Source organism: Oppia nitens, unplaced genomic scaffold (assembly GCF_028296485.1).
Source record: "Oppia nitens isolate AA-2021 unplaced genomic scaffold, nextdenovo-longstitch-racon4-pilon3 scaffold18_pilon_pilon_pilon, whole genome shotgun sequence".
NCBI lineage: Eukaryota > Metazoa > Arthropoda > Arachnida > Sarcoptiformes > Oppiidae > Oppia > Oppia nitens.
Window position 1 is genome coordinate 1,249,172 of NW_026533197.1, and position 21,845 is coordinate 1,271,016.

The 21,845-nt window shown below is 19.0% G+C and overlaps 1 protein-coding gene across 1 annotated transcript; it reads right to left on the reverse strand.

Annotated features, from left to right (window-relative positions):
* Window positions 1-1,039: 1,039 nt before the first annotated feature.
* LOC128965867 (tyrosine-protein kinase transmembrane receptor Ror-like) lies at window positions 1,040-8,198 on the reverse strand (the record flags this gene model as incomplete). The annotated part of the gene is made up of 9 exons (XM_054312644.1): window positions 8,137-8,198; window positions 6,166-6,275; window positions 4,927-5,228; window positions 4,816-4,852; window positions 4,617-4,753; window positions 3,515-3,556; window positions 2,263-2,306; window positions 1,317-1,389; window positions 1,040-1,180 (listed from the first exon to the last, which is right to left on the reverse strand). Coding segments are annotated over exons 1-9 (948 nt in total), but the record flags the coding sequence as incomplete, so codon positions are not given.
* Window positions 8,199-21,845: the final 13,647 nt, after the last annotated feature.

Sequence of the window (21,845 nt, forward strand, 5' to 3'; positions counted from 1 at the left end):
ATTTTATATTTAAATAAGATTATAGTTTTTGGATGAATAACTTATTGAATATAAATTGTTTTCAAATGTATGATATAATTATCAATTATGTCATTATTATTAATAATAGAAATTTATTTTTACAAATAAATTATGTACAGAATATGATTAATTTCAAACATTCTGTATAACAATGTTATTATTAAATATAAATTATTATTTTAATATAGTATGATAACATACTATTATTATTATGTACTTGAAATATTTTTTTATTTTTTTAGTTTTAGTAACTTATACCCATATTAATATTTATAATTAATATTTATAATTAATATTTATAATTAATAAATAATATCAGAGTTTCTTGAGAATTTAATTTTATATTATATATTAAATTTAGGTTTATATGTATATTTTATATATACATAAAAGATCTAAATAATAATGAAAAATAGTCTAACTTTGATTTTTAAATGTGAATTCCACTAAAAAGCTATCTTTGTTTAATAAACAATATTAATATTAATTTTGGGTACACCAACTTCTTGATTGGGGGGGCGGGAGCTACTGAACACCTACAACTCAACATCGGGTACACTACTGACTGACCAACATTATGGCTTTACATATTGTTAAAATTAAATTTAGTTATTTTAGTTAATTTTTATTTTATAATCTTTAGCATTAAGAGATTACAACTGATAATTTATGTAAAATAGATTTAGTTTAGGTGTGATTCACATATTAGGTTTGCATTTTTGCAGATTTTATATTATACTATTTAGTATCACTAATTTGGATCTTTATTATATCTAATATAAAACACATAAGAATCAGTTTCTTAGACTCTCTGATATATAATATAATTATAATACTGGGTTTGGGTTTAGTATAAATTTATCATTAATTACAATGTTATAATAATACTGTGTTTAAAAAATGATTATTTTCTAACAATATCAGGCACTATGTAATTGTCATAACAAATAACATCATTATTCTCTTTAAATTCAATTTCAGATAACAATAATTTTTGTTTATCTTTTGTACAATTTTTGTATAATTTATGAAAAATTGTTTGAAAATTTATTCTATGAATGGGTTCAGTCTTCCAACAGTTAGCCATCAATTCATAGATAATTTGTGGACAGTCTTCCGGTGGAATCAATAGTATTCCCTGAAGTATTAGTTTGACAACCTTTTCAGTATTTAAAACAATTATTTTTATTATTTTTATCATTTCTACAGTTTGTTATAATAATCAATATTAGCAATAATGAAACAGTTTTAGCTAATAAGTTAATGAATGAATGAATAAATAAATAAATACAAACCTCTTCGTTATTATGACCAAAATATGGCTGTTTTGCTAAAGTAAACACTTCCCAGAGGACAACACCAAATGACCTATTCATATGAATTATTCAAAAGTCGTCAAAATATACATTTTATACATTATGTGGTTTTGTAACTATTAATAAATAATAAAATATTATATATCAGACACAAATCGTTTTTATTAACTTTAATTATATGATAATTACTTATTTTAAAATAAATATAAATAATTATTAGTTAACCAAATGAACATTAATTGTTGGGGTAATACATATTGACTGACTTATGAAAGAGTTATCTAAAGAAGTACACATCTGAGAGTAAACTGAGTTATATATACTGTAAATATTATAATTTGTAATATTGTTTAAAAATATTTTTATGATAAGAAAAATATTATATTTAAGCATTAAATAAGAAATTTTAGAGTCAACTGACTATTAATTTTCACTAAGTTTTATCACTTAATATTTAAACACGATTTTCGTTGTTATATAAGCTTATAAGTCTTGAGATATTAGTTATATTAAATTATTTATGTTTCTATAATATTGTATAGGGATTAACAAAAATGTTATACAGTTTAATTATAATAGTTGTATACAGTATATACTTGAAAATCAACTGCTGGACAGCATATTAGTATAATAAAAGACATATATTTATATTGTTATATATATTAATGAATGACTACATTAATTAAGTATATTTTAGTTAAAAATAGATACATTATTATTCATATAAGTTTAGATACTATATTACATTTGCATAAGAATTTATTATTCTTATTGAGTATTATGTTAATGATATCATTTTATTTTTATATTAAAATTTAAAATTATTTATATAATATATCAATAGTTTATACTTATATTATATTTAGATTGTACTTAAATTCTCGGTAGGAGTGGAAAAGAAAATAAATTTTAGTCAATAACATACCAAACGTCGGATTCAAGAGTAAACTTTCCGTAGAGAATGCTTTCCTGAATAAAAATATAATTTATTTTATGTGTAATGAATTTATAAATATTTTATTAACATTTCATATAACACATTGAAAGAGTAGTGATTTAATACTATAAAGATTTAAAAATAATAAAACAATTCGATAAATATTTTTAAATAAAAGTAACTAACAGAAACATTTGATTTTTTGATAATTAATTTTAGATAATATTTGTTTATTGAAAATTTACAAAACATAAAAATTATATAGATTTTTTTGTTTTATAAATAATTAAAATGTTATGATATATTTTATGTAATAATTTTGATATTTTATAAATGAAAATTATTATTTTAATATTATTTAAATTAATATTTTTTAAATTTAAATAAATATATATATACCGGTATATTTAATTTAGGTCTGTAATGTGATATTAATAATAAAATAATTTATTAGAAAATTCTTTAAAGTCATTGAATTTCCACAAAAACTTTGTCGTAAAACTTTAAAATTCACTAATTTGATCATTATTTTTATAATAAGTGTATTTTAAAACAGTCAAATTTCTAATCTGTTTTAAGCTATACTTAAGTACAATTTTATTATTATTGTTTTAAAAATACAATTTATAACTTAAATAAATGTATAATAATTTTTTATTTACCTTATTATGTAATATATAATTATAAAAATTTTATGTAATTTAGATTTTTTAAATATATGAATTTAAATTAATGTAAATTATAGAAATTTATTAAATATGATTAAATCTTAAGCTATAAATAAAAATTTTATGAAATGAAAGTAAAAACTAAAGTCAGATTCAAATGTTGACTACAAAATCAATAAATTCAAGTGTTGTTTATTTTATTGACAAAATAAATATTTGGTGTAATATATGTCCGGAAATTGAACATATAATCAAATTTGACTTAATTTAATCTATACTCTCAATGAGTAAATTGAAATCAAGTAATGTACGGTAATCATAAATTATTAAAATGTAATATTTTGATATTTACTTGAAATATCAAATCAATGATAAATTAAATATTTATGATTGAAAAATATTTTGATTTGATATATGATTTGAAAGATATTATATTTTAATATAATACTACATATATATTAAAATACATGAAGTATAAGTTATAAAAGACAATTTTCGCAACCAATAATTATATAGATATGATACAGAAAATTATAATATTATAGAAATATAATAAAACAACCGATACTTACTGGACTCATCCAACGGACTGGTAATAGTTTAGATCCGCCCACCTATTCATAAATAATTTATATATAACTCATCAATGGTTTTATCTATTTATTATTTAGAAATTATAATTTTTGATTTTATATTATAAATATTGACAATAAAATTTTAGTGATGCATATGTGGAGTAATATAATATTTATAGGAAGTAATTTACGCCATTAAAGTTTGTTTCTGGTCAATGCTTTCTAGCATTATCAACTGGTTTATATTATAATTTTAAAACTAAATTTAACATTTGTTATTAAATAAATTATTTTTAAAAATTATTTATGTGTTATTTTAAATGTTTATTTTATCTAATATATACATTATTTAATAGTTATAAACTAACTGAATAGTAAACAATAAATATATACGAACTTTATAAAAAATATATTATAAAATTATGACTTAATTTATTAAATAGATAACTTGAATTAATCAAAAATAGTATTTTAATGTTATTAGTGCTTAATTATAATGCAAAACCTTTTTAAGTAAAACTACAAATATAACCAAAAAAATTATTTTTTTCACAGATAATGACACACACTTTAGTACATTGTTTTATGGGATGCATATACAGTATTTGTAATGATTATCAAAACATAAATTTTAAACACTTAAATAAATTATATTAATTTGATTGTTACTCCACCCCTACCGACAATCCATATTGTCTACAGTACTGGTATGTCATAAATAATAAATTATTACATTTTACTGACCATTAGCTCATTAGCGTATTAGCCAATCTTTCAGCCTATTAAGTAGCCTAAGTATCGGTAGACCATAAAATTTTTTGATTAATTTTTATCTAGCTTTCAATGTTAAAAACGAATATAGAATTTAAATGATTTTAAGTCAAACTTGAAAAGTAATGAAAACTAAATTACATTTTATATTAGATTTTAATATTAAAAAATAAATATAAATTGAGTTTAATATATTGGCATTTTCCTCAACAGTATTATCATTACTAAAATATAGACAATTAATTGTAGTTTTTATTTAAATATAGGTTAAGCATTTATAATTTTTACTTTAATTAAGAAAATATAGAAAGTATTAAATATACTGTACCTTATAATAATCACAAGTGTATATATCCCGAGACATACCAAAATCGGATATCTTGACAGTCAAGTCATGTCCAACTAAACAGTTTCTTGTGGCTAAATCCCGGTGCACGAAATGGTTGTCTGCTAAATACTTGCAGCCTATTTTGTATGATATTATGTATCATCAAATTACTTAAGTCTATTTATAATTAATTTGTTACCATTAGCTATTTGCGTTGAAATCCAAATTAATAAATCCTATAGGATTATAATATAACAAATAAAATCATTGTTATTTATAAATAAAATATAAAGTAATGAAAATACAGTACATGTGTTATAAGTATAGGATCTTTGTTAGGTTGGTCATCAATGGTTTGACAATGTGATGGTTGTATCACTTTTTTAGTCCTCAACAATTCAGCCAAGTCTCCAAACATCATATATTCAAACACCATATATGGTATTAAATCGGAATCAGTGACCACAACACCAATTAATTTGATTATATTTTTGTGATTGAATGTCGAAATTATTTCAATTTCTCTCTCAAAATCATCTTTTGATTCTTTCTTGTCTTTTAGCACTTTGATGGCCACCTGTGTTATAGTAGAGTCTGATTGTCGATATGTACCTAAATTATGTAATTATATAAATAAAACATTTTAGTAACTCATATCTCTATTAAAGCTAAAGTTTATTTACAAAATTATTAAATTATGATAAGAGTATTATATCATATAATAAGAAATACTACACATTATATAATTTGACAGCTTTTAAATTGTGATCAATAAAGTGTATAATATTTTTTCAATGTATTTACACAAAATAATTTGTTATTAGATTATATTTATATAAAAGATCAATGTTTTGATAAAATTAATTTCAAGAAAAACTATTAAATTGAATAATAATAAAATACTATTAGATTATAATGTGAAACATTTGTTAAGTTCAAAAATCACTTACAAAATGAATCTTATATAAAAACTGTATTTAATTAATAAGTACTTACAACTTATGTAATATCTATATAATACAAGTAGTATTATATTAAGTCTACAAACATTTAAAACGTGAACATGTTTTTAATGTAAAATGGTATCCAAACATTAAAAACACTATAAACCCATTTAAAGAATCAATTGTAAGATTTAGTCCATTAAAAGATTAGTATAAAATTTCAGACAGAATTTCATACTAAATATTTTATATAACATATACTCTATCGGTATAAAACATTACAGAATCTATACAAATACACGATTACAACATTTAAAGGCAATCAATATTCTTTACATTATATGTTCAGAGTATCACTATTACTTACAACTATTATATGAAATTTTATGAACTTAAAGATTTTAATTTTACAATAAATATAAAAATATATCCTTTATATCTTATTTTATCACAACATATAATCATAAATTTTATGTTTTTAAGTCTGAATAAGTCTGAATATGCATATTCAATAAAAAAATGATTAGTTTTATTAATTATTTTTAAACAAAATTATTTATATAATTAATATAATAATAAATGTTTGGATAAAAATTGAACAAAACCTTTATAAACGGTTCCAAAACATCCCTCTCCTATAACTTCTCCAAATGTAATGTCTTCTTCAAGAAGTTCAATGTCTTGAATTAACTTAAACAATGGTGTGTCCGGAGAACTATATCAATAAATTATTTTAATTATATTATAATTCTGTAAACTATAATATATAAAAGTTTATTTAAATTGTAATAATTGTAAAAAGATAGAAAATATAAATTAATTTTTACAACATTTTTAAATGAGTTATAACTATTTTAGTTTATTTAACATCATATAATTTCAATATTTTTATTCTCACTTAAAACTTTGTTTAGTATATGTTTTATTTGATTTACAATATTTTAAAAAATAAATAAATTCTGTAATATTTAAAAAACTGAATAATGTAAACAATGATGTTGTTATACAACACATTTTATGCAATTTTTTTCAAACAAACTATAAAAAGTTTATTTTCTGAAATGTGTTTCGCTTTAAAACTTTAAAATTCTGAATTCAAATTCGGTTATGACATTAAAACTAAGATATAAGGGATTTATTCAAAAATGACATCTCTTAAGAAACATCGACAAAATGGCTGCCAAAATAGAAAAAATTGAAATTTTTAATTTTTGATACATAATGTACATCAGACTGTAAAATAATTTTGTGATCAATTTGGTCAATAAATTTGATTTTTGCAAATATTAACTAATTTAATTTAAATGCATATTTGGAATATAATGACTAAATTTAGTTGTAATTAATTTTTTGGACTAATAATTATTAGCAATAAATATTTTAATTATAATATGATTCATAGATACTAATTGTTATCAGCGATAAATATTTTGAATCTTTTATAATAAATTAATATAATATATAAAAAATATTGAATATAATATAATAAATATATACAGAACAGTATAAGCAAACAATATTTTAAATATTATATAATTTATATAGACTTTATAATGTTAGTAATTCATATGTGGGATATTTTATTATTTATAAGGAGTAATTAAAGTTTGTTTATGGCAATGCTACCTAGCATTCTCAACTTGTTTATTTTGTTTTTTATGTTTGGTTATTAAATTAATTTAGTTGTTATATTGTTTTTATATAAAATCATAATTTAGAATAAATTAAAATACTTTTTAAAAAAATCTATCCATAAAAAACTGAATAATTAGAAATGTATGGTATATACGGGGCAAGAGGTCAGGGATGGCATTGTATATCAAAATTTATAACTTTCTAAACTCTGTCTTAATGTACAGCAATTACATTATGTTTTAATATATATATAAGATATGTACAAATCATTAATTTTAGTGAAACGTTTTATTGATTATATTTTTTAGATATACAACGAAATGAGTTATTAATGAAACAATACTTATATATATATAAGTACTGTATATTAATTAATTAATTAAACTAAATTAAATTAGTTATATTTTTTATTATTATAGATTAATACTCTTAGAATTCCTTTTAAATCTAACTTTATTTTTAAAATAATTTTAAAAGTATAAAATAATGATAAGAATGAAAAATTAGCCGACAATTTATAAATATCTAAAAGTGAAAATATAAATAATAATTTTTCATAAGAATCTATTTTGTCTAATAGTAGAGTATTGATATTTTTATATAAATAAATTTATTATATATAATTTTTAACAAACTTCAAAAATTTGTTATTGAAAACAAAATGTATGGATGCATGTATATGTGACAGTTTATTTTGCAAATTTTAATAAATATTATTTTTAAATCATTATAATTATATTATAAATTTAAAATAATAAACTGAATTTACAAAAAATTATAAAAATGTATTTTTTATAGTAAATGCTTTTCTATTTATATTTATTAATGTAATTATTATTGTTTAATCAAAAACGTTTTAAATTAAAAATTTAAAATGAGTTTATCGTTTATTTAAATAAATATATTATAGTTGTATGAATAAGACAAATATGATGTCAAACCTGGTATAATAATTAGGATTTGTTACGTACTGTTGCATACGTTTGCTGAATGTACCGGACATTGCTATATGACTGGTCTCACGTTTCCTATGTTTTCTGACTTTTTTATGTACACAAAATCCAATGAAACTTAAAAGTAGTATAAATAAAATGATTGAAATAAAAGCCACTAAAGTATTGAATGTCCAAAATTGTGTAATTTTAGACAATTCCAGGTCGTGTCTTGAAATCTTGGATTTATTACTAGAATTTGTTGACTTTTGTATAAAATTATAGTTATATTAATTAATTGATTATTATTATTATTATTATTACAATATAATAATTATTAATACATTCACATGTGTTGGCAATATTATTGGCGGAGCATTGAGTGCATCCAATGGAGGCTCATATTTATCGTTTGTCGCTATAATATAAATGATATATTTTAATCAATTTAAATTTTATTATAAATAAAAATCAATAACAATAATATTTGTTAAAAATAAAATATATAAATAGTGTTATTATATAAGTATGTAATAAGATATTGCACTTTACATTTATTAAAATTTATTTTTTATAACAAACCTATAATACTAATAATATAATATTTTTTAAAAATAATCTCACTTATGTAAAATGTATATAAAATTTATGTATTTTTAAATGTTTATTCATATAAATTTTAAATTCAATAGTTTCTATAGAAATTAATCCATTTTATTAAAAAGATGACCATTTAGTGTATATAATAACAAATCAAATGCAATCAAATACAGTATACAATACTGTTTGTCATAAATAAAAATATAATGTAAATAAAAAATTTAATTTACAGTAATACTAGATTAACATTAACTTAAATAGATTTAAAACAAGAATATTGTGTATAGTGTAAAAACAACTTATATTATATTAAATTATACTAAAAAAATTAAAAATAATATAACAATTAATTACATAAAAATTGAGATATAATTTTTTGTTAATCACTTTAATAATATAAATTATAAACCAATTATAAGCTTAAAGCTTAAATAATAATACTGAAAGCTATCAATACATTTTTATGAATTAACATTATTTTTTAAAATATATATAATATTTTTATCATATTTTTATCATAATTTGATCTTTAATTAATTAAAATTAAATAGTATATTAATATTATATATATAATTTATAAATAGTTTTGTTTTTAATTGTCAATTTCATTAAAATAATTGACTCAACAGAAATATTAATAATATAAGTCTAAATAATATAATAAAATTACTAATTTTAAAAATAAAGGTTTTCATAAATTAAATTTTTGTTTGATTATGAATTTTAATAAATAAATTTTTACTATAAAAATATTATAATTACATTGAAATATATTACAGAGATTTTAATTATTTAAAGTTTTTATCAAACGGACAAATATTTTGTCAATTGCTTAACTGTGTTGTACTGCGGGTCAGCCCAACAATCAAAACACAATTATATTATATATAATTATAGTTTAATCAAATTTCCTCTCTTTTTTATATTCAAAAAATTCCTTAAGTTTTGTGTTGACCGGGAATTCCTAGGATTTCTATTTCCTTGTGTTACCACTTATTAAACCCTAAGCAACACATTTTATTATGATATTTAAAAAACAAATATTATATTAAAATGTATTTTGATTGCTATTTATAAATAGTATCATTAAATTTATTGATTTGAAAATGAATTGTTTTTTGTAAAATATTTGCAAAGTTTTGGTTATAACTATTTATTGTAAAAATATAAAATATAATTTCTCGTTGTAACAATTAAGGGAGAAAAAATTTGAGACATTTTATTAGAGAACTTCCCTCCCAGAGAAAGTTACTCCAACTCTATATGTAATATAAATATACAATATATAAAACTTTAATTACTCACAATTTATGACATATTATTGTCTTCGGTCTTAATTGCGGACAAATTATTGCAATATTGTTTCGGACAGTAATTGTCTCTATTCTTCATCACCGCAATTGCCGTACATTACTGACAGCACTGTTGGTCTTTAGAACTTACGGTGAGAGAGATTGACCACAAAAAATGATAACATGTTTAGTGCTATAAAACTTATTTGACTAGTTTTAAACATAAGTTTTTATATCATATATAATAATATAAAAACTAATTGTAAAACTAAATAGTCTATACATAGCTCCCACTGAATTACTGTCCGAAACATTATTGCATTAATTTGTCCGCAATTAAGGCTGAAGACAATAATAAGCTAAATATATGTCACAAATTGTGAGTAATTAAAGTTTTATATATTATATAATGTGTGATAACATAAACCTAAATAAACTTATAAATATACAACTTTTATATGTAGTGCTCATTAGCCAACATCATAGCAACTATTGCAGTAAAGTTGGAACTCTGGCGTAACTATACTCTAATATTGATAGTTGCAATGTATGACACTTTAAGCAATTGATTCATATGACTTCATAATTAATTTCTAATTATTAATTATTTCTATGTTCTACAGTATATACAGTATTGAAATTTTGATATTTTGTCACATAGAGAACATAGAGAACATAGAGAAAATGGCGGCCAAAGTAAAAAAATTAGGTAAACATTTTTGAGTATAGATTTGAATAAAACATCAAAACAGGCGTAAGGAATCAGCATTAAAATTTTGATATCTCTTCGATAACAGAAAAAATGGCCCCAAAGTAAAAAAAATTAGGTAAAAATTTTAACGTTTAGAAATGTATAGAGCATCAAAAATAATATATAATAGATCAGCATTATTTAAAAAATGGCGGCAAAAGTATAAAAAATTTAATGTTGGGTAATGTATGATTTTCTAAGATTTATCATATATTATGAATATAGAAGTAATTCAGCAATTATTTATAAATCTAATTATAAATTTTAATAATATGGAATCGTTTGATACCCTTCATGACTATAGTTGAGTTTATTTTGTTATACTGAATCACTTAATACCCCATATGTCTAAAGTTTATATTGTAATATTCTGTCATTTGATAATATAAATTTTCTTTTATAAATTGCGTTAATATTAGACAATAAAATTTTATTTTATGAAAGTTTGTTTCTGGCAATGCTTTATAGCATTTTTACTGGTTTAAATATGTATTTTAATCAATATTTTTTAAATATCTGTTTTTTAACCAATAAAGTAAAAATGATTTATGTTAATAATTTGTTTGTAATTACAGTATTTATATACATAAAACTTTACATACAGTATGATATTTCTTAATATTTTCATCTAAAATAAAGTTCATACTGTATTATGTGAGATATAATTGTTTTAAAAAATATAATTATAAATTTTTTAAAATATTATATCATTTGTAAAATATCAAAATAAAAATATATTTTATGCAATAAATAATAGCTCAAAATAATACTTAATTTTTATATATGAATAAATGTAATAACTATACTGTATTTTAGTGAATTTTTTGTGACTCATTAAGAAAAATTGAATGAATAATATATATGATGTCAAAGTCATATATAAATGTGATTCATATTTCATATGATTTTTAATGCTTGAAAAGATACCAAATGTTATTTTAATGTTAAAACAAATACATTAAAACTAGTGTAAAGAATGTATCACTGAATTGAATAGAACTGTGCAAATGTAACGATCCTTATCTGACAGCACTTGTACTGAAATTCTGATGGCATTAAAATAAAATGAAATAATAAAATAAAATAATAAAATATCATATCATTTGAAAGAGCATTACGATGTGAAATAAGTTGCATATAAAATAATACTAAACATATAAATCTTAATAAAAAAGTTTTGCTATTCAATCAATAGAAAAAACAAAACAACAAACAAAAACATTGATATTAAATTGAGACTATGTTTAGTTGAATGAATAGTTTTGAGAGATTGAACCAAAAGTAATATGACATTATGTGAGTGTATTGTAGGTTATATTTTGAGTGATATTGTGAGTTATTGTCTCAGTGGTGAACCAAACAGTCGTTTATCAAACAACCGGCAAAGCATTGACTACTGCACTGTATATGTGATTTCAACACAAGTAGAGAATATAGTATATCGTCAAAGAATATCATAAATAAGTGCTTCCCGTCTGACATATATTCTGTATATTCTGTATATTCTGTATATTCTGTATATTCTGTATATTCTGTATATTCTGTATATTCTGTATATTCTGTATATTCTGTATATTCTGTATATTCTGTATATTCTGTATATTCTGTATATTCTGTATATTCTGTATATTCTATAAACAAGTATAACTAAGTTGTCCGAAACAACTCATGTTTTCACGCATTTCCAAAATAAAAGGTTTTCTTCAAGTATAGAAAAATCTATTTTTAGTCAAATAAAGCATTTTTATGTTCAATGTATTCATTGACATTGCGGTCAATTTTTATTATTTTTTACTTTAGTATTATTTAGAAGATAATTTGAAAACAATTATCTTTAAGATTATTTTGTAATATTAGTTGTATTATTATTTTTGTTGTATTAGTTTTTTAAGTTTACATTTAATTATATAACACTATACAATAAATACAACATATAATTATATTTGATTAAAAGATTTTTAACTAACGGAAGCAAACAATAGTTAATGTAAAATTATTTACATTTTATTAGAGTTAATAACATTGAAATCAAACACTGTGATCAAATTGAAATTAATGCAAAATTAATTGATTTAAATTTAAAAAGATACTTGACTAATAATAATCAATAAGTTAACTTAATTTTTAAATAGATCCATATTATTTATAAAATGCATTTTAGACTAAATCATTACTAAACTATATTATGTAATAAAGCTTAAAGATTACTATTATATTATATATTTTTAAGTGACTAACTTTTAGTGTTTAAATGAAAATACATTATCGATTAATGTGTAAATAATATTAGAGTTCGTTTTGTTACAATAAATCAATAATCGCAAACAAATTGATAAAAAATTAGTTGTTTGAAATAGCCCCAGGTGGTTTTTAATACATTATTATTAACTTAATACATTAAAATGGTTGTGACCAATAGATGCATACATTTTATCTTACAAATATTTTTTTAAATTTAATTTTAATAAATTCAAGTATATAAAAATTTGTAATAAAATGTTAATTATTAACAATAAAATTACTGACCGTTTTTAAATTCACAAGACTTAGTATACGGATCAACAGGTTTTAGTTTATCGCCACAAATACATTGATAGCCATCACTAGTGTCCAAACAACCGGACTCTTCGTCCTCACATATCTTTGCATTTAATATATTAGACAAATGGCACTCATCTATCTCTATAATCAATTAAATTTAACATTTATTTAATCAATTTCTTAAAATTAWAGTAATTTTTTTAATTTAAATATTTTAGTAATTAAACAAATTAAATAGTATATTCATTACGTATTAAAAATTGTGTTAATCACAAAAATTAATTATTTATTTAAAAGTAAACTTTTAATTAATATTAATTTTTCAAAAATTGTTTTATAAATATAAAATTTATTAGTTATATATAGAGTTAGATATCTTCGGGAATTCCCGAAACATTATTATTTATTAAATCGTCGGGAATTTAATATTTATAGAAGTATAGTAACATTTTAAATGGAATTAACGCCTAATGTTTTTCACGATTTTTGGTGTTTTTTGAGAAAATTCCGAAAAATACCAAAAAGAGTATTTAAGTGTGTTTTCCCCGAAATTAGCTAAATATTGATTGACATAACACTTAAATACATATTGAATACAATATTAGCGGCACATCTAATACAATATTAACTCAATATCAATAAATGGGACGATATGTATAAGAAAAAACACACTTTAGACAATATTTTGTTATAAAAATTGTAGTTTTGTATGTATTGTAAACATATTTACTGTAATACTTAAATTAATTAATGTATTTTTAAAAATGGATAATACAAAGTGTAGTTTATAAACTAAAACTAAATGCATTTTTATAATCACTTAATCAATTAAAAACTGAAAATTTTATTGATTATTATTACTATTATAAGAAAAGAACAAAATTTAATTTCCCGATTTTATCATTTTTTACTCCCGATTTTCCGACTGATTTTGGCCATTTAAACTCCCGAAGATGCATAACTCTAGTTATATAGTAGAAAATATTTAATTTTTTGTTTTATACAATTATATTTTGTTTTTAACCTTRTTAATTGAATTATTATTTTGTTATATTAATTCTAATAACAGGTAAGCATTAATTAATTAAATATATTCTTATTTTATTTATATTTATAATAACAAATAATAACGAATTTGTAACTAATAATCAAATCATTAGTTTAGATTAATTAACAAATTTAATGCAAGCATTACTAATAACTATTAAAATAATACAATTTAATTGCTAATTATCTGATTATTTTGAATTTATACGAATCAATTGAGATCTAATAAAGTCTAAGGATTTAAAAAGTAGTAATCATTGAATTATATAATAATCTCTTGTAATTTTCCCAATTTGTTTAGATTATAGTATTGATTGCTATCAAATCGGGTGTAATTATATGTATTTTGCAATTATAATTAGGTAAAATGTAGATCATTAAAATGTTATTATGTCATCTAAAATTAAAATAAAAAGTATAAGAAAAAATTTGCATAAATTTTGAAAATACAATATGTAATTAAAAAATTTATTAATTTTTTATCTAATTCACTTTATAAGATATTACTTAAAATTAAATTAATATAATTTACTAGTATTTAATTCTTTTAAATTTTGTCAATTAACATAAAGTACTTTTACTCGATTTTTTTTGTTATTTTTGAAAGATTTTTAATCTATAAGTATTTTATTAGGTATTTATAATGATTTACTTGTATAGACTTAATATATAATTTAATTAAGTTTAAGATTTAAAAAAATTGTTATTTTAATATTGTTATTTAGCAATATTGATGAAATATTAAAAAAAGATAATTACTTATTTTATTATTTTATTAAATTTATTATTTATTAATTAAAAAATTGTGACATATTTGAATATCACAAYAAAGTTTATTTAATTTAAAAATTTTAAAGGCAACAAAATGTTAAAAATTTTTAATGATCTACATTAGTATATAAATTATAAAATAAAAATTAAGAAGTTATAATCATTAGATAGTTTTTTAGTTATATATTAATATAATATAATTTAATTTAACATATTAAACTAAAATATACACAATATTTTTAATACACTTTATACAGTAAAACTAATTCAATCCTAAATTCAACAAATATTATCGTTTTTGGTTAAATAAATATTTCAAACTCAAACCGAAATTATATTGAGTTATAGTCTTTTTCGGATAACTAACAAAAGACCAATTTTTAGAGATTAATAAATTATTTTTTAGTATCGATTTAGAAGAGTAAACATTGATAAAAGTAAAAGTAAAAGTTTATATCATATATTAAATCTCATTTTAAAWCAGGCGTTTTAAAAAAGTCAAGTACTGTATAAATCATATAAAAGCATAAGTTTTATATAAATTATTGACAAAATAGCGAGAAGTCCAATGTATTTATATTATGTCAAAATTTATTTATTACTTTCAAACCAAAACGTTATATCAATAGTATATTTAATCAAATGTAAAGTTGACTATAATTTTGAATGAATTTAGTCAAAGAGTAATCCATATATAGTTATAAATTAGTGTTTTTGTCCCCATATGATAGTCAGTGATATGATATACCCATATATACTATTCATATAAATTATAATTAACTCATATAAATAAATTGTTTTGATTTTTGAACATTTGACTATAATATTTATATTTTGACATTTGACTGGAAATGTAATTTAAACGCCATTTTATTTTTAATAAATAGACAAAAAATCTTGACTGCTTTTTTTGTTTAACCCATTTCTTAACTTAATAATTGAAAAACAATTTATTGTATTTTGTTCGCCATTTTCTTCATTTTACTGAAGAGATATCAAAATTTTAATGTTAATTCTCTTTACATTATTTTTGATGATTAATCCAAATCCAAAATTTCAAAATTGAAGGAAAAAAAGAATTATTAAGAATTTGAATTCAAATAAGTATTCCTTTAAGAAGTTCGTGAATATATAAAAATATAATTTTACTTATTTATAAAATAACATTATTATATAACAAATTTTATAATTAATTTTTTACTATTAAATATTTAAGTTAAATGATTAATAATAATCCAGTTGAGAATGCTATAAAGCATTTACAGACGAACTCCATATAAATTAATTTAAATATATTAATTAATTTTTAACTATTCTCTGATTTTACAAATTTCTTAATTATTAATATATTATATTAAAAATAAATCAATTAACAACTTTAGTTATGTATTTTTTCAAAAATATTATTGAATTTTGATTCTTAACCCACATCGTAATTTATTTTTTTTTATTTAGGCCATTATGTTATTTGATTTTTAAGAAATGTCAAAACTTCAATTCTGATTTTCTATACTTTATTTTTTTATTTCATATATAATTTCTAAATTAGAAAAATTTTATGTCACACACAGACATATAGAAGTCAAATACGTATTTTTTCTTGAGTTTGTGAAAATGATTACATATTAAATAAAGTAGTTATTAATTTAGAAATGAATAACATTATTTTTATTATAACAAAATAATTAAAATATATTAATTTTATTTTTAGAAAATTTTCTATTTCCTTAACACTAATTATAAATACACCTGAAATGCAAATATTTGTAATATTTGTTGATTAAAGTTTTACGTGACAAATGATTTTTTATCATTAATTTATCTTCAATTAAAATATAGATTGCAATCTAAATATTATAAAAGTAGAATAAATTGYAAATATTGACTATAGTTAGATAAGTCACAAAATATTATATAATAGTTAAACAAAATATGAATTTTTATTAGAATAATTGTCAATAAATAAAATAAAAAACTAGTATTATTAATATATATCATATTTTCATTAAAATATCAGGAAATTAATTTTAAATTAAACTAAACATTATTATTGGAATTAACTATTAAGAAATGCTTACATTATTATTTTGTTATGTTATATAAAAATATATTTTAAGTATTTATATATTTTTAAATAATATATGAAAAAATAGTTTACTTATAATCTAAAACTATATTTTTTACATTTGTAATTTGTACTTACAATTAAATCTATTTTGTGTGGATCTATGTCTAAAACGTGAATATCATCGACAAATCGATGTAAACATTGGTTATATAAAAACAATAAAATAATTTTGTAAAAATAACAAAAAATTAAAGAATTGTTTGTAATTTCATAATAGAATAATATTTTTTTTGTATATAATTATATTTAAATGTTGTATGTTTTAATATTTAATACATTTAATAAATTTTATATTGCAAAATTTTATTTAGATATATATCTTAAAATATATTAAACTACATTTGAGACAATGAATTTTGGAAAATAAAATTTTTGCATTTTAACTTTATTAAAACTAAAAAAATTATGAWAATTACAAAACACGTATAGAATATAATTCTATTAAATGGTGTATCAAATTGACTATAAGTCAAATATTTTTGCAAACTTAACACAAAACTAAGTTGAGGTAAATAAAAAAATATAGTACATTATATTTGTTTTTTTATTTTAACAGAATTCAAATTTCAACTAATATTTTTGTGAGTTTCGAAATTTCATGATTAAGTTTTATAACAAAAACAAGTTACAACTATTTTGACAGTTATATTTTAACAATATAAATACAATAATATATACAATATAATTAATTGTTTGTAACAAATCAGTATTATAAATGGAAATTAAATTATTGTATAATATATAGTAATAAATGATTTAAATTCAACATATGTTATAAATATTTTAAATAGACGTCATATGTTTAAGAGATATTTATAAATAATTATAAACGAAATTCTTTAAGAATATATGTAATCATTTTATAAAATCTAATTATTTCTTATTATAATTTCTATTGATTATTATTCAACAAAATATAAAGCATATATTTATTAAAGCATAATATTTATATTACACAAACTATACTCACGATTAATAAAAATAAATTCTTGATTTCCGTAGATATTTTGRATGACTTGAGAATCGTATCGTTCATTAAATAGATTGTGAAGATATGCCGATATATTAACTGAAATTTGTTTCATTTTTGTAAGTCTTGATAAAACTGCTATTTTTCTTAATCTTATAGCAACTAAAGTGAGTCTACTATTGAAGTAACTCTTGTAGTGATAGCAGTCAATGCTTACTAGACATACACCACAGCGAATAAATTGATGGCAAGTATATACACATTTGATAACTACATGTTTTATACATTATAATTATTTTGTTTTGATATCTTTACAACTAATATATAAGATTAATATAAAGTGTGTATTATTAATTAATAAATATTTTATTTAAAAAATTACATATCTAAATAAATTGTTTAAAAATTATAATTTTTATAAAAACTAAAGTATTTTTGAGCGCATTGTATATTGATTATGTCTACAACTACTGTACTATATTGCAAATGCGTGTTTCAATTGGTATATGAAAACAAAAATGTCAATGAATTTGTTTTTATATTAACAAACAAATGTTTAATAATTTCAATAATATATTAATTTACAATTTATTACCAATTATTTTTTATATCTTTATATTTTTTAAATAAAATATATTGTTAAGATTATTAAGTATATGATATTTAAAGAAAATATAATAAAGTTTACAGTATATGTATACAGTTATTGAAATATTTTATTTAAACAGTTATACAATATTAATTTATCTATAACAAATATTTAAAAATTAAGTTAGTAATCAAATTTTTAAATTATATATTAAAATGAATATTTACATATTATTTTATTTGTTTTTAAATAAGTTTGTGATGTATAAATCTTTTTAAAAATCAGATTTTATCAAATTAAAGTTTTATTAATAATTAAAATTATTTATCGTATTATCACTGAATATATTATTTAATTAGATAAACCTAAAAATAATAGTAATGTTTTATATGTGTAAATTAAACAAAAATATTATATAGGAATAAAAATATAAAATTAATAGAAATTTAGAAAATTATAAAATATAATGAATTTTAACAAAGATTTGACTTTTCATATTTATTTTATTGTAAAAAATTATAAACTAAAAAATAAATCTTTTTTATTATTTAGTGTAAATAATAATGATTTATATTTTTCATTCGTCACAAAATAATATTTTTAATTTACAAAATCTATATTACAGACAATTCTTTCAGTATTTGTAATTAAAAAAAACATTAATGCTTTTAGTTATATTTGTATTATATTTATATTATAATAATATAAAGTATAGACTGACAAAACAAGTTTTTAGAAACCCTGTATTATACTGCAAAACTACATAAATATTATCTGCATTTTTTCTGTATATTAACTTTTACATTCCCGTATGTTAACCTGTATTTAAATAACTGTATATTCCTTTATATTTTTCAAATAAATTAAGTAATTTTAAATTAAATTAAAAATGTAATTAAAATCCAAATATGAACAAATTTATAATTTTTAAAATTAATTTTTATTATATTATTTTATATATTCATACTGTATATTTTTAAAATACTATTAAATATTAGAAACATAGAAAATGTAACTCATAATTATTTTATACTTTTATTAAATCAATTAGTTATACATATTTTTAAAGTGTAGATTACATTAAACATGTCAACACATTTCCTGACGTTTGTATCCGACCCTCCATTCCTGTATAATACAGGCGGCACCTGTATGGGTGGTTAGTCTAAAAAGTAGTATTTTATCTAAATGTATTTATAAATATAATATTAAAAATAATAATAAAAGAAAAGATTATCAAATAAACATATTTATTATTATTATTATTTGACGTAAGAAACAAACATTTCAATTGTAATTTCAAATAATATTTATGTAAACCTCAAGAGATCTGAAGATTTATCATAAATCAGTCGTTTGGAAACAATAATAATGAATATGTCATTCAAAACAGTGTTTAAATTAATCATTTTATGTAAAAACTTTTCTAAAAAAACTATAATATTGAATAATAAAATAAAATTAATATATTAAATATATTTTTATTGTCTTTTATGTTAAAATTAAAAATAATTAATTTATGTTATTATCACTTATTACAGTTATAACTTATAAGTAATTAATTTATAAACATTTTTAAATAATTAATTTATTTTAATAAAATATACATTTCTCTTACTAAATTTACTGAATATTATAATGTACTGTAATAACTAAAATTAACAGTATAAATAATAAACATCATGTAAACTATTTTCTATATGTTATATATGATAAAAATTAAATTTTTTACATATCTTTGAAAAATTTCTAATTAAAAAATTCAATAAAAAAAGATTTATCAGTTTTGTATAAATTGAATTTTCTGTAGTAATTAAGATCTCATTTTATTAAATAATTTATATTAAAGTTTTTAAATAATTAAAAATTCTATTTACAATTGATATTATTGCTATTGTTTTATTATCTATAGTAAATATTAATGAAAATACTAAACAGAAATTTAATTTTAAAAGTTATTTATTAAATATATATTTTTTAAATTGTTAAAAAAATTTAATTAAGAAATACATTTATTAAATAAAATATGAAGTTTATATTAAATATCTTATTGCGATATTTATCTCAGCAAATATGCAATATTAACATTTGTTACTATAATTTAATTCAAAGTTATTGAAAACTCAATTATTTTTATTAAATAAGTGTCAAAATTCATTGCACTCAAGAATTATAAGTATTAGTTTAGTATTAAGTATTTTATTAATAACATTATAATATTATATCAATGTTAGACAACTACATAAACAAATCAATTAATATCAGTTTATTATTATTATTATTAATTTTAAAAATACAATTAAATTAAAAAATTAAAATTATGATAAGACTGTGTATATGAGTTACTAATGATAGGATAAAAAAGAGAAAAAATTATAATATACTGTATGTCTGTATGTATGTCTGTGTGTGTATAAGTGAGAGTGACATCTGTTGTGACAGTAATATAGATATAGGTTTTATATTAATTATATACTGATTTTTATATATATTCACAGTTAGTTAGTTAGTATAATAAATATACTATAGATATACTGTACTATAGTTGCTTAAAAACTGAATAAAATAATAAAAATTTGTAAATTATATAATTGACTTTATGTTAATTCTCAAAAAATTATACGAATCAATAATACGAATTCATTAGAATTTTAGTTATTAAATATCAAAACAGTATTTTATTATTATATAACATAATTTGATTATCAATTTGATAATCATGGGTATTGTATAGTATAGCTGCCACTTGTTGTTCACGCGATTAATATTTAATACAATTTTAAAGATAAATATATGAATGTCTCGTGAATTACTATTAATTTTATTGTAAATTAGAGAATATTTTCTTTGTTAATCTTGAAAGTTATGTTTCTTTTGAAAGCTATGACTTAAATTTAGTGAACAAAATGATTAATCTAAAGACATTATTTAGACTAATACTTGTCTCACAGGACAATGATTAACTGGTGTATAACAATGGGTTTATTATTAGCAACTAAAAAGTGTCCCATTTGTGACAACGAAATGGT